The sequence below is a fragment of the Musca autumnalis genome, unplaced genomic scaffold (genome assembly GCF_047663935.1).
Source record: "Musca autumnalis isolate F117 unplaced genomic scaffold, ASM4766393v1 scaffold_5, whole genome shotgun sequence".
Classification (NCBI taxonomy): Eukaryota; Metazoa; Arthropoda; class Insecta; order Diptera; family Muscidae; genus Musca; species Musca autumnalis.
Genome location: NW_027412088.1, coordinates 1,271,198 through 1,285,122, shown reverse-complemented (window position 1 = coordinate 1,285,122; position 13,925 = coordinate 1,271,198). Strand labels below are relative to the sequence as shown.

At 35.4% G+C, this 13,925-nt stretch overlaps 1 protein-coding gene across 2 annotated transcripts in view; it reads right to left on the bottom strand.

The window, feature by feature from the left end:
* Window positions 1-1,304, bottom strand: part of LOC141386578 (dynein light chain Tctex-type protein 2B) — a 66,596-nt gene extending 65,292 nt beyond the window's left edge. The window contains exon 1 of one of the 2 annotated variants that reach the window (XM_073955399.1): window positions 1,164-1,304. In XM_073955399.1, coding sequence (XP_073811500.1) covers window positions 1,164-1,211 — 48 coding nt within the window. In that variant the 5' untranslated portion in view covers window positions 1,212-1,304. The remainder of the gene's footprint in view (window positions 1-1,163) is intronic. The other variant, XM_073955400.1, reaches the window with a different exon arrangement.
* Between the last annotated feature and the right edge of the window lie 12,621 nt (window positions 1,305-13,925).

Sequence of the window (13,925 nt, the reverse complement as noted above, 5' to 3'; positions counted from 1 at the left end):
ATTTCTAAATTAATCGCGGTCAAAGTTGACGCTTTTAGGTTTTTTTAGGTTTTCACGATTTTGCTTGGAAACCGCAAGTCCTATCAATATGTAGCTGTGAAAATTCTCTAGAGGATTGAACGTTTTGATTTGTTCCTAGGTTTTATAATTTTTGATATATAAATTCAACAGTGCGATTCCCAAACACATTTTTTGAGTTACTTACTTACTTAGCTGGCCTTTTACAGAACATTTGTTCCATAAGCCGAACTAAGAAAAAATCTCCAATCCTCTCTGTTTGCTGCTGTATTTTCCCAATCTGGGATGTGTAGCTTTGTGATATCTCGTTTCACTTGTTCGCAAAATTATGAATGAAAAATTCAAATAAAAGTTGACAACACTATTGATGTCAGTAGAACTTTACGAAAAATATCGTTAACTACCGAAATTATAAGCATTTAAATTTTACCGACATTTGTCGGTAACTCAAAAAATGAGTTAGAGAATCGCACTACAGGTCACATTTTTATACGTTTTTGTTGTTAGGTTTTCACGATTTGCTTGAAAATAGTAAGTCTTATTGAAATGGGACTAGAGAAAATCTTATAGCTGTGAAAGTTTTTTACAAGATCGTAATTCTAATTTAGTAATTTTTCCTGGGTTGTACCACTTTTGAGATATATAAGTTTAAGTTGGGAAATTGCAGTCATGACATTGTTTTATAAGGAGACGATACAGTCAGTGAATTGTCCCAATGTGAACTTCTATTTCTCAAAAATGGCAACACCTACGAAAATATCATAAACGACAATCTTGTAGAGAATTTTCACTGCTACAACATCTTTATCTTTAGTTCCATTTTGATAGAACTTGCGGTTCCCCGCAAAATCGTAAAAACCTAAAAACCCCTAAAAATGTGAACTTTGACCGCGATTTATTTAAAAGGCGCTCCGGCGATTTTTTGTTTTTTGATTTTTCTCATCTATGAAACCTCTGGATGACAACTTTTGATTGATTCAATACATAAAAACAGGAGCTTCGATTCGAATTTTACAAAAACAACCTTCCCCTGCTCCTAGATTTATTTCCTACTTAACTGATCAAACGGATTGTTGTATAGATACAAATGTTGATAATAAAATTTAAACGACATCTTATATGTATCTTAAGGAACTCAAACATACCTCATTTGTATTTGCAATTGATTGGCGATTTGTGTTTCCATCGTTCATTGTAAAAAATCAATGTTTGTTTCTTTGCTTTTGCTTGTGGAATTGACAACGTGTTGTTTGGAAATTTAAAAAGTGACTGTGATTACAGGTTTACTTGAAAAGAAAATAACATATGTTCACTTTATATACCTGTATGTCAACATTAAGGGGGGTCGATAAACAATTTGACTTTAATAGTATTTTATTACTTGTAGCGAAATTATTAAAAACAAAAACGACCAGATGAATTATATAACATTAGACAAATAATAGCAGATGAATTTTCTATACTACAGTCATTTATAAAGTCAGAATTAGACTTAGCTTGGCTTGTTTACCTTTATTTGTGGTATTATTCATGAAAATCAACTGTTTTTGGTGTAGTACCTGCATTATTGTGCCATGGTAAGAAGCTATTGTGTAAACGACAGAGACTGGAACATGGCAGAACTACCAGGTAGTGGTATCACACCAGCTGATCGAATATGAAAAGTCAAATCCCTTTATAAAAAAATTATTTTTGTTGTAATTTCCCCAACAACATAAAGAAAGTTTTGACATAACATATTCAAAATTTTACGATGCCACTACCTGGGTAATTGTGCCATGGACTGGAAATAAAGTTTAACCGGGTAGGTAACTACCTATTAGTTATCTTTACCTACGCGGTTGGTAATTTCTACGTGCCATTTACCGAGGCGTGTAACATTGGTGATTTTCATTCATGATTTCGTAAAAACGTTGCCACATATAAGTGTTTTACAATTTTTAACACATTGGCAACGATCAACCAGGCAAAATCCTTGGTGTTAGTAACACGACCGTTTTCGACCCGATAACGTTACCTATGGATTGCAATTGAACACATAGATAACTACGCGTATAAATTACGGACATTAATGATGCAAACATAAGGCGAGTTCAGGTCTTCTCTTGCTTTCAAAATATATGTAGCTCTTGACTAAAAATCAATAACAAATAATTTAGTTGTATCAAAAATTTATGTGTTATTATGTGTTATTACTAAATATGCGATCTTGCATTTCTTTATTCGTTTACATAAATTTAGACTTCAATAAGCGTGAATTTCACATTGTGTTCTCTGTCACCTTAAGGCCTGAATTCGCATGGGGGGCAACAATTATTTAAAACCCAAATTGAGAAATAAGGCAAAGCCAATGAGAAATAAGGCACTTTGGCTGACTGATTTCAGAATTTTTTTCTGAAAAAGGCAGTGTTCGAAAATAAACACTATGGTATCGTACCGTACCGTTCTGTACCGTACCTAGGTGGATAGGTACACTACGATAATGTACCGATCCGGAACACAACCCCTAAAAAATATTTTAGTGATAATGTACCGGAACACAACGATACTCGTAGTGTACCGCATGCCGGAGCACTAAAAATCGTAGTGTTCCAACTACGGAGGACTAAAAATTTTAGTGTTTCGACTTCCGGATCACTAAAAATCGAAGTGCACCACGTGTTCCAAACTAAGAAATAACAAAGGTTATGTTTTCTTAGGAAAATTAAATATTTGGTTAAATTTCATTAAATAAAAATGTATGTTTCAATTAGTTAAACACGTTGTGTAATTTGGTCAAAAATATGAAAAAAACAATATTTAGTTCTTGTGGAATGGTTTGATTTTGGAAAATGGATCATTAAAAATCGTAGTGTTCGGCTGCGGAGCACTAAAAATCGTAGTGTTCCGACTGCAGTATTACTAAAAACCGTAGTGTACCAAGCGCAAAACAATAAGGTAATGTACCAAACATGCGTTTATTATGATTCCTGAGGAAATTAAATATTTAATATATTTTTTTATTCAATAAAAATTAAAAGAAACTGTGAAAAACATCTGATTTGGTTTTTTGGACATTTGAGCACTAAAAATCGTAGTGTTCGACTGCGGAACACTAAAAAATATACATGTATTTAACAGGTGTACTTACTTACTTAGTTGGCCCATTACAGAACATTTGTTCTATAGACCGAACTAAGAAAAGATCTCCATTCCTCTCTGTTTTTCGCTTGACTTTTTGGAATACCGCGCCTTTCCATTTCTTCATCCACTTGTTTGCTCCATCGAAGCTTAGGCCTGCCGATTCTGCGTGCACCGCCATGTGGCATGTATTCATACGCCTTTTTAGCGGGTTCATCATCGCTCATTCTCATGATATGGCCTAGCCAACGCAATCGTTGCATCTCGATACGTTTAACTATATGCATGTCTTTGTATAGCTTATATAGCTCGTGGTTCATACGACGTCGATATTCACCGTCAACGCAAATCGGCCCGTAGATCTTTCGAAGAATTTTCCTCTCAAACACACCAAGCACTGCCTTATCTGCTTGCGCATGTACCCATGCTTCGGAGCCATACATTAGCACGGGTAGTATCAGCGTTTTGTATAGTGTTATTTTTGTTTGACGAGATGTGGCTTTGTTTTTAAATTGCTTACTTAATCCATAGTAGCATCTGTTGGCCAATACAATTCTTCTTCTTATTTCACAACTGATGTTGTTTGTTGTGTTTATGGCAGTGCCGAGGTAGACGAAGTCTTTAACTACCTCAAAATTGTTGGTACTAACTTCTACGGTTGGTCCGAGCTCTATGGACGCTTTGCGCGTCGACACCATCAATTTGGTCTTTTCGCCGTTTACCGCCAGACCCACTTTCGCAGATTCTGCTTCGACCTTCCTAAAGGTATCAGTTACTTCCTTTACTGATCGTCCCATGATGTCTATGTCATCAGCATAGGCAAGTAACATGTGGCTATTGGTGTAAATTGTGCCATTTCTTTTGACATTTGCATCTCGTATTACCTTTTCCAGCAAAATGTTGAACAGGTCACACGAAAGGCTGTCTCCTTGTCTGAAACCTCTTTTGGTACAAAATTCTTCGGAGAGGTTCTTTCCAATTTTAACTGAGGACCTAGTATCAGTTAAAGTCATCTTACAAAGCCGGATGAGCTTTGCGGGGATACCAAATTCAGACATTGCGTGAAATACCTTTGATCGGAGGGGACTGTCGAATGCTGCTTTATAATCGACAAAAAGGTGAAATATGTCGATCTGCATCTCTTGGGTCTTCTCTAGGATTTGCCGCAGGGTAAATATCTGGTCAATGGTGGACTTGCCAGGTCTAAAGCCACATTGGTATGGTCCAATTATTTCGTTGACCATTGGCTTTAGTCGTTCGCACAATATCCCTGACACTATCTTATAGGCAATAGGGAGAAGACTTATGCCCCTATAGTTTGAGCATACAGTCTTATCTCCTTTCTTGTGGACGGGACATAGGATGCTCAGGTTCCAATCATCGGGTACGCGTTCTTCCTGCCAGATGGTGCTAACTAGCTGATGCATATACCTTATCAGCGCGTCGCCTCCGGTTTTAAACAGCTCGGCTGGTAAGCCATCGGCTCCTGCTGCTTTATTATTCTTCAGCCGGTTGATTGCTGTTTTTACCTCATCTTGGCCGGGCGGTATACATTCTATACCATCTTCTGGGATTGGATCTGTGGTATCATCGTCTTCGCTACTATTGGATACCAGCAGATTGGAGAAATGTTCCTTCCATATCCTGAGCACGCTATCTGTATCTGTTACCAGATTACCTTGCTGGTCTCTACAGGAGGATGTGCCTGTACCAAAGCCATCTGTTTGATGTTTCACTCTTTGGTAGAATTTTCGGACTTCATTCTGTCTCCTGTACATCTCGATTTTTTCACACTCCCGCTTATCCATTTCTCTCTTTTTCTTGCGGAAAAGCCGTTTCTCTTCTCTCCTTTTCTCCCGATATCTCTCTCGTGCGCTACGCGTTGCTACTGATTGTAAAGTAGCTCTATATGCCGCATTTTTCTCTTCGGTAGCAGCACGACACTCCTGGTCATACCATGAATTCCTTTGTGGAGGTCTCTGGAATCCAAATGTGGATTTTGCGGCTGTTTGCATGGAGTGGGCAATATGCTGCCATTGTGTTGTTATGTTATCGGGACAAGGAGTGCTCGCGTTAAGCAATTGGGCTAGTTGAGTGGAATATGCTGTGGCTATCTGTTGTGTTTGCAGCTTATCGATGTCCAACTTCCGCGTTGAGTCTGTTCGTGCTTTATTTGCAACGTTTAGACGGGTACGTACCTTTGCTGCAACAAGGTAGTGGTCCGAATCAATGTTTGCGCCTCGGAACGATCGTACATCCAACACGCTGGATGAATGTCTTCCATCTATTACAACATGATCAATTTGATTACTTGTTCTTTGATCTGGAGACAGCCAGGTGCCCTTATGAATATCGAGATGGTTAAATCTGGTACTGCTAACTACCATGTTTTTTGCAGCTGCAAAGTCTATCAGCCTCCTACCATTGTCAGATGTTTCACTATGGAGACTGAATTTCCCGACTGTTGGGCCAAAGATATTCTCCTTTCCAATTTTGGCATTAAAATCGCCTAGAATGATTTTAATGTCATGGGCAGGGCAACGGTCATATGTTTCTTCTAAGCGCTCGTAAAATATATCTTTGGTCTGTTCGTCCTTTTCTTCAGTGGGAGCATGAGCACAAATAAAGCTGATGTTGAAGAATTTAGCTTTTATTCGAATTGCAGCAAGTCTTTCATTCACTGGGGTGAAGCTGGATACCAGATGTTTTAGTCTCCGACTAACTACGAATCCGCAACCAAATTCATGCTTTACGTCATGGCAGCTATAATACAGTGCGTCACCTTTAGGTGTTGTTGTGACGCCTTTCCCAATCCATCGTATTTCCTGTATGGCAGTAATATCGGCCTTGTACTTTTCAAGTACGTCTGCCAATGCGAAGACTGCACCTTCTCTATAAAGAGTGCGAACATTCCAGGTGCAGATTCGCAGATCACGGTCCTTAAAACGTTTGCGGGGTTCGTCAACTTTAGAGGGGTTTGTTTTTCTTTTCTTTCGTTTTTTCATAGTAGGATGTTTTTTCTAGGGGAGGGTTACTAACCCGACGCCCAAACCCAAGTTTTTAACGTTCTTATGGGTGAACGCGCGGCACATGTTAGCTCACTACCTTTAACGGGTGTTAAAGGCAGTTCCCCAGGTGACACCACGGGGAGGTCAGTGTCCACTTGAGATGAAAGAGGGACCCAGATAGATCCTGGGCTTTGCCATGTTAAAGCCAGTCAAGACCATTGCTTGGTATCATTCATCCCCTACGTCACCCTAACAGGTGTATCTGTGTTTTTATGTCTTAATTTGTACTTATCTCAAAAATTATAAATATTTAATTTTTCTCGCAAATCATAATAAACTCGTGTGTGGTACATTATCATTATGTTATTTTTTAGAGTTCCCACATGTGGTACACTACGATTTTTTAGTGCTCCGATCGCGGAACACTACGATTTTTAGTGTTCCGACTGCGGTACCTAACGTTTTTAGTGTACCAAAATGTGGTACACTACGTTTATCGTTGTGCTCCGGAACAGTATCACTGTGTGTTTGTGTTCCGGAACACTAACGCTAAAAATATTTTAGTGATACTGTACTTGGAGCGGTACAATATGTTAGTGTACTGCTTATTTTCGAACTCTGGAAAAAGGCAAAGAGATATTTGCGACAGGGTCTTTAAGTCACTGGCCGGCAGCACTTGTGTGCCTATCGTCGAGGTGATATGTGATAGAACTTAGTGCAGTACCTGCTGCTAAATCCTCTGCCATTATTTAGGATTTAGCAGCAGGTACGATTTTTTTTAATCTTTAAAAAAATCCACAAATATTCTTTAAAAAATCCTAAATGAGACTTTTGTTAGTTGCCAAAATAGTACAAACACAGTTAAAACGATATGTTCTACCCTAATATTTATACTAATTTCTACTGCCTTGTCAAACTGTTATGTACAAGGAGTAACTTTGTTTATTATGTCTGCCGCCGCTTACAGTTATGAACTTTCAAAAATGCGAATAACAGGTCTGTCTGGTTACCCTAAAATTTGTAACAATTTGTACCAATTGTTGCTGGAAGTCGTCTGTTAAAACAAAAAGTCAGCAAAAGAGAGGGATTCGAGAGAGACATTTTGACAGTTCTTTTACTGAGAGTTTGCAAATTCTTGCTGGACAAATTTCTTCTAGCAAGAACTTGTAACTCTTCTTCTTCCTGATAACAATGAACCATCTGTTTTTAATTTTTCGCTGATTTATGTTTGTGAAAATTAAAAACAATTTTATTGCAAGTCTAATTGTATTATTTTTTGTAGAACAAAGTTACGATGTGGATAAAAATCCATTTTTTGGTAATTTTCTTTTTTTTATTTTTAATAAAATACAACATTTTTGTTTAGTTTGGTTCCTTCATTGGCGGACAAATTGTTCTGTTTTGGCAAGTCAGCTGATTGCTTGCTGGTTTTTGATGGGAAGGTGCCCGTTTACTTTTTACAATTTTCTTGTAAAAGAGAATAAAAACTCCTTACTCTCTGAGAAAGTTCTTGCTGGAAAAGTAACCAGACAGACTTAATAATGAATATGGAAACATTGAAAAGTTATTGAAATGGGGGTTTACTATGTATGGAGCAGAGTTGTTTATCAATTAATTTTACTTTACGATAAATTTAAGGGATGGTTAACTACATCAATCTGGGCGTTTCTGACATTTACTTTACCCAACCCACAAAGAGTTTCCGTAACACAAACATTACACTATTTTTGGTACGTCAAATACATTCGTATTTTAAGGGCAGATCCGAGGGTAATCTTGTTTCTTTTATATTTATAATCATGGCTGTAGAACTATTTTCATTAATTTTTCTAAGAAAACTATCAAACCTTTTTTGATAGATTTTGGTTTTTCATCTGAAAGAGCCGCATCTTAATCTCCCTTCTGAATTTTTTTGTTTAACAATCAGCCCAATCATGAACATCATCTCACCGTGAGTTTTCTCACTCTCGCCTCCTCCCTTATTATAAACATCATAAGGGAGAACGAAACTCACGTTCGTGAGAAAAGTAGCTATCATAAATGTAAAAAAAGTGAGAATGTGAGGCACTTTTCTCTCACTACAGAAATCAAGGTGAGTTGAACAAAAAAATGTAAATATGGACATTTTTTATAGAAAAAAATAGACGAAAACGAATATTTTGCATTTGTAATGATAATTAATTGCATTTATTTGTGTTTTACGTTGAAGGTAACAAATAAAAAACAATCAGAAATTATTTTGGAAACTGTACATGTTCATCCGTGTTTTAATGAAGCAAGGAAGACCTCAATCAAGTTTCGCGTAATTTGGAGTCGGAGTTGAAGTTGGCCAATATTTTTCAGATATGGGAAGCGGTTCAGAATCATTGGATGGCAACAGGAATGGAAGAGGACCCAATCAGGAGCAACCCCTTTCTGCAATTGTTGTTCCTCGATAAAACAATGTGCATATTACATAATGTATATACATATGTAGGTACTTACAAACTTTACGGCAAGTCAAGATAATAAGTGACATATCGTAAGTGCCTTTGAATTGTTCTTTGTTCGCTAAGGTTCCCAGCAAGACATTCGATGCCAAAGATGCTATTCAAGCATGAGTGCAAGTGACATGTCACCTTTTTACCACCTCGCTCATTCTTTTTACAAGACCGTTACCCCCAAAAGATCCAAATCATTTTGGATGGCATCTTCAATAACCCAGTGGAATGGTATCTTAACCAACAACTTGGCATGGCATCTATACCAAACCTTTGGCATGGCATCACTACGCTTTGGCATGTCATATGCCACGAACAAGAAGGATTTAATTCATAAAGTAAAATCATGGCAGAACTACCAGGTAGTGGTATCACACCAGCTGATCGAATATGAAAAGTCAAATCCCTTTATAAAAAATTATTTTTGTTGTAATTTCCCCAACAACATAAAGAAAATTTTGACATAACATATTCAAAATTTTACGATGCCACTACCCATGAGTAAAATATAAAAATATAAATAAAAACATAACAAAAAGAAAGTTAACATTATGAAATTGGTTTAAATGTTGAAGAAAGGCATTTAATTGAATTGTACTTAGCATTCATAAAATTGGTCCTAATGCTGGAGAAAAGATCGGATGTTTCACGTATGGTATTTATTTATAATTCTTGAATTCCTTCAAATGCTGAAGATGGGATCTTTCACAACTTCATTTGAACTAATACAAAAGATCCCCAGTGAGATATTGGCATCTCATGGAACAACTTCCAAAAAATTTTGCTTGGTTTTCTTTGTATTCCTCAGCGTTTGTAGTTTCGGTCATCTTCCAAAATACAATATTAAACATTTTCATTTCTTTTTGCCATTTAATGACCTCTAAACGATATTTGTTCATTTTTTTGCAAAGTGCAGAAATTCTTCGGGCGTAAATAAACAATAGTTGTGTCTTTTTACTTTTTCAGTAATAATTATTCAGTAACTTCTTTTCAGAGAGTAAGAGATATTTTACTCTTTGATACGAAAATAGAGAAAAAAGTAAAAAGACAGCATTTAGTAAACTTCAGCAAGATAACAGTTGATAACCAAAACAAAAACATTGGCGCCAATGCATGAAAGAAAACTAGCTCCAAAGCAATGAAAAAGTTTTTCAATGTAAAGCAAAATAAATAAAAAATTATTAATACATTAATAAAATAATCAATAAATATAGCTGAATCGTAATATTTATTGTATTTTTCCACAAAAATAAGGTAAACATTGAGCAGCTGACCATTAGCAAATGATTACAAAACAGCTGATCGAACTTGCTAAATGTTGCTGGGAAAAATTCTTTCAGCAACTTTTAGCAATTTCTCAGCAAACAACTGTCAAAATTGTTCTCTCATTTCGCTCTCTTTTATTGAACTTTTGTGTAAAAAGACAGCATTTAGTAACATTTCGTAATAATTATTACAAATTATCACGTAAAAAGAAACACCTAATTTTTACATTGTATCTGTCAAAACAAAAAACAGCTGTTACAGATGTTGCCACATATCAAACATTTAATATTTTTATCAATTACCAAGTATTTTTAAAGTGGATTGTTGGTAAAAAAGTATTTTTCGTTTTAGAAATATTAATTTAATTTAAAATAAAGTAGTGTTTTATAAAAAAAATACGAATTTAGTTATTGCAAAATTATTTGTAAATAAAATAACGATATGGCAACACAAATTATATTTTCAAGGGTTCACAAAATGCGGCACTATTTTCAATTTTCCAACTTGTGAACCCTTATTCACTTTTTTCGCTCCTCCCTTGTCATTTGTGATAGGTCGAGAAGTGAGAAGTGAGCTGCAACTCACTCGTGAGAAGCTCCCTACGTGAGTATTCATGATCGCTATGAATATTACACAATTTTGAGGCAAATGGCCGTGTACTAAACAATGTTTTTATTTAAAAGGTTTGCGGTGACAACTTTCGTTCGATGAAGGACTAGATTTTCTATGTCCAAAATATGCCTACAAAAATATAAGAAGATCGGATACAAAAATACAATTTCTCTGGTAATAATGTTCCGATTGGTTTCGATATACTACATACATAAAAGGCTTGGTACATACCCAGCTAGCATTTGGAAGATTGTTTTTTTTTCAAAAATCACAAATAAATCGTTGGGGCGTTTAAAATGTGACTATTTTTTCGTTATTTATTGTCACATTTTGATCATCTGAAGATTGAAAAATGCTTAGGCCGTCATCAGACCACCTGCTTTTTCACATGTATGACATCAGCTGTTCTGTATACACTGCACCCCGGTTATCTACCTCTCTGTTTAACTGCCTTTCCCGTTTAATTGCCTCACAAATTAAAACCCCAAAATTTTTACTCATAAATGAGTTCAAACAGTCCCGGTTAACTACTTTCCTATAAGTACCCTATTCGGATATTTGCCCCTCAAATATTTTCCCCAAAAGGAACATTTAATAATATGTTTATCGGTTTATTACCCGCAGTAGGTAGTTTATTTCTGAGATAACCAATATCGAATTGAGATTAAGATGTCCAGTGTGAAATATTTTGCTATACATTTTTGTAAGGTAGACATGAGATTTTTGTAACTACCCACATGAGGTAGCTATGCGGGATTTTCGTAACTGCCTTTCCCGCATAACTGCCTCAATTTTTTGGAATTTTATGAAAGGTAGTTAACCGGGGTGAAGTGTATTAGTATACCCAAAGTGACAACATACATGTGAAAAAGCAGATGGTCTGATGGCCGCCTTAATCAAAAAGGGTCATGCAGGTGTTTGAAAAGTGTTTAGAATTATGTATCTTCTGATCATATTTTGAACAGCTAGGTGATTAAACACTGATTGTTTTGTTTTTTTTTTTTCAAACATACGGTTTGGTTGTATATAATTCTCATATACACTTTCTACAAAACTTTGATATAAATATCACGTATAATATTATGAATATTGACAAAGACAACACATGTCCAGGTTTTGCCAAGTAAATGAAGAAACAGTATACTAAAGGCATAATTAAAATTTATAACAAAGCAGAAAAGAAAACAAAACAAAGGAAAGAAACAAAAAACAAAGAAGAATAAAAAAGAAAATTCTTTTAGTTCTTTCGTCTGATAAAAAGATTCATAAATGACTCACTAAAGACTCATAAACGATTATAAACATGGCTCAAAAAAAGTCACAAATTACTACTGCACCATTTAAAGAAAACCACGGATATACCGAACAATTTGTCGCCATTAGAGTTGTGCCAAAGGAACTATATGGAACTATCTAGTTCACTTCGCAGTTCCAATGGCCCACATTTTTTCTTTGAACAAACTGCGTATACTTTCTATCACACGTTATATTTTATGATGTTACTCATACGTTTTGGAACTAGTACAAGGAACTAGGAACTAGATTATCCAACTCTAGTCGCCATTACTTATTTTACTTGCAATGAAATTGTAAACAACAACATTTTTTACATTTATTATTTATTTCCTCAAACCAAACTTCCACAATTTTAAGACTTTTTATTGAGAAGTAACCTAATAAAATCTCATAAATATCAAAAATCGGGGTTTGAAACCTAGTAATACCAATGCCGAGTTTGGAGTCCATGCGGAAAGCTGAACTGGTGACGAGAAGACAATATAAAAAAAACATTTTGGATGAGCGAAGCATGATGACGGAGAGTGGAGGAAGTAAACACAATAGCGATTGAATTTTATGGATACTTTTTATAATTTGTGTTAATATAAAAATGTTCTTAATACTCTTTTTTACACAAATAATGAATGCATATTATTTATTCTGCGATATTATTAATGGCTTGCATTGTTATTGAATATTTAAACCGATTAAAAACCCATTCCGAAGAATGTATCTAAATTCAATACAAAGTACTCAATCATAAGACGTGCAGTGGATCGAAAATGGACTGCATCCTAGACGTGTAATGTGGAAGCAAAATGGACTGCATCCTCGCTGCACCATGTCCTTGTAAAAAGCATGACTTCTTTCACATAGATGGATGTAGTCCGATGCCCAACTTCCGCGTTGAGTCTGTTCGTACTTTATTTGCAACTTTTTCGAAACTGTGTATAGAAACTTTACTCTTAACAGAAACAATGCAGGTTGCAGGTAATTTAAAATCAAAATCTAGGAGGAATATTTCATGTAATAGTATCAGAAACGAAATTTATGAATTCAAGGATCTATTCCAGAAGAATTCCGTGTCAAATGGATCGTTAAATTCGGTTAAATACGTACAAAACGCATAAAACATGTCGTAAAATTACATTAGGTTTGTCTGGTTACCCTAAAATTTGTAACATTTTGTACCAATTCTTGTTGGAAGTAGTCTGTAAACACGAAAGTCCAGCAAAAGAGAGCAATTCGAGAGAGACATTTTTACAGTTCATTTACTGAGAGTTTGCAAATTGTTGCTGGACAAATTTCTTCTAGCAAGCACTTGCAACTCTTCAACAATAAATCAGCTGTTTTTTAATTATTCGGTGATTTATGTTTGTGCAAATTGAAAACAATTTTATTGTGGAAGAAAGCAAGTCAATTGTTTTGTTTTTTTGGAGAACCAAGTTGCAAAATGGAAAATTTATTTTTTCGGGTCATTTTATTTCTAATAAAACACACAATTTTTGCTTGTTTTGGTTCCTTTAGTGGCGGACAAATTGTTCTGTTTTGACAAGTCAACCGATTGTTTGCTGTGAAGATGTCTGTTTACTTTTTGCAGTTTTCTTGCAAAAGAGAATAAAAACTCCTTACTCTCTAACCTAACACAGCAAAAAAGTTTGGAAGTAGTGCAATGCAGAGTTATGATTTCAATACATCTTTCGATGCAGTCCACACGGAGTTATGAAAAATGCACTCCGCTCGATACATTTTAGAAGCACTCGCTTATAGATCCCTAGCCAAGCAAGCAAATTTTTGATCTCTACAGTCGCAGTCTTTTTTTCTGAACACAAGAAAGAGTGTCTAAAATTATACACAGTCTTACATAAGTATACGTACGCCCCATAAATCTCGGGTTTTAGAAAAAGTAATGATATTTATGAAATTCCAAGTACACAGGTTTATTTCGTCTCACTAATAAACAATATTTAATACAACAAAAGTATATTCCATAATATAAATAACGGTAAAAGTATACATACGCCCCAAGGAAATATGAGTATTATCGTACAATTTATGGAATTAACAGCAAAATTTATACATTTTATTGTTTTGGCGAATGTGTCTGGGTGTCCGAGATATATTTTAGAGAAAAAAAAATAAT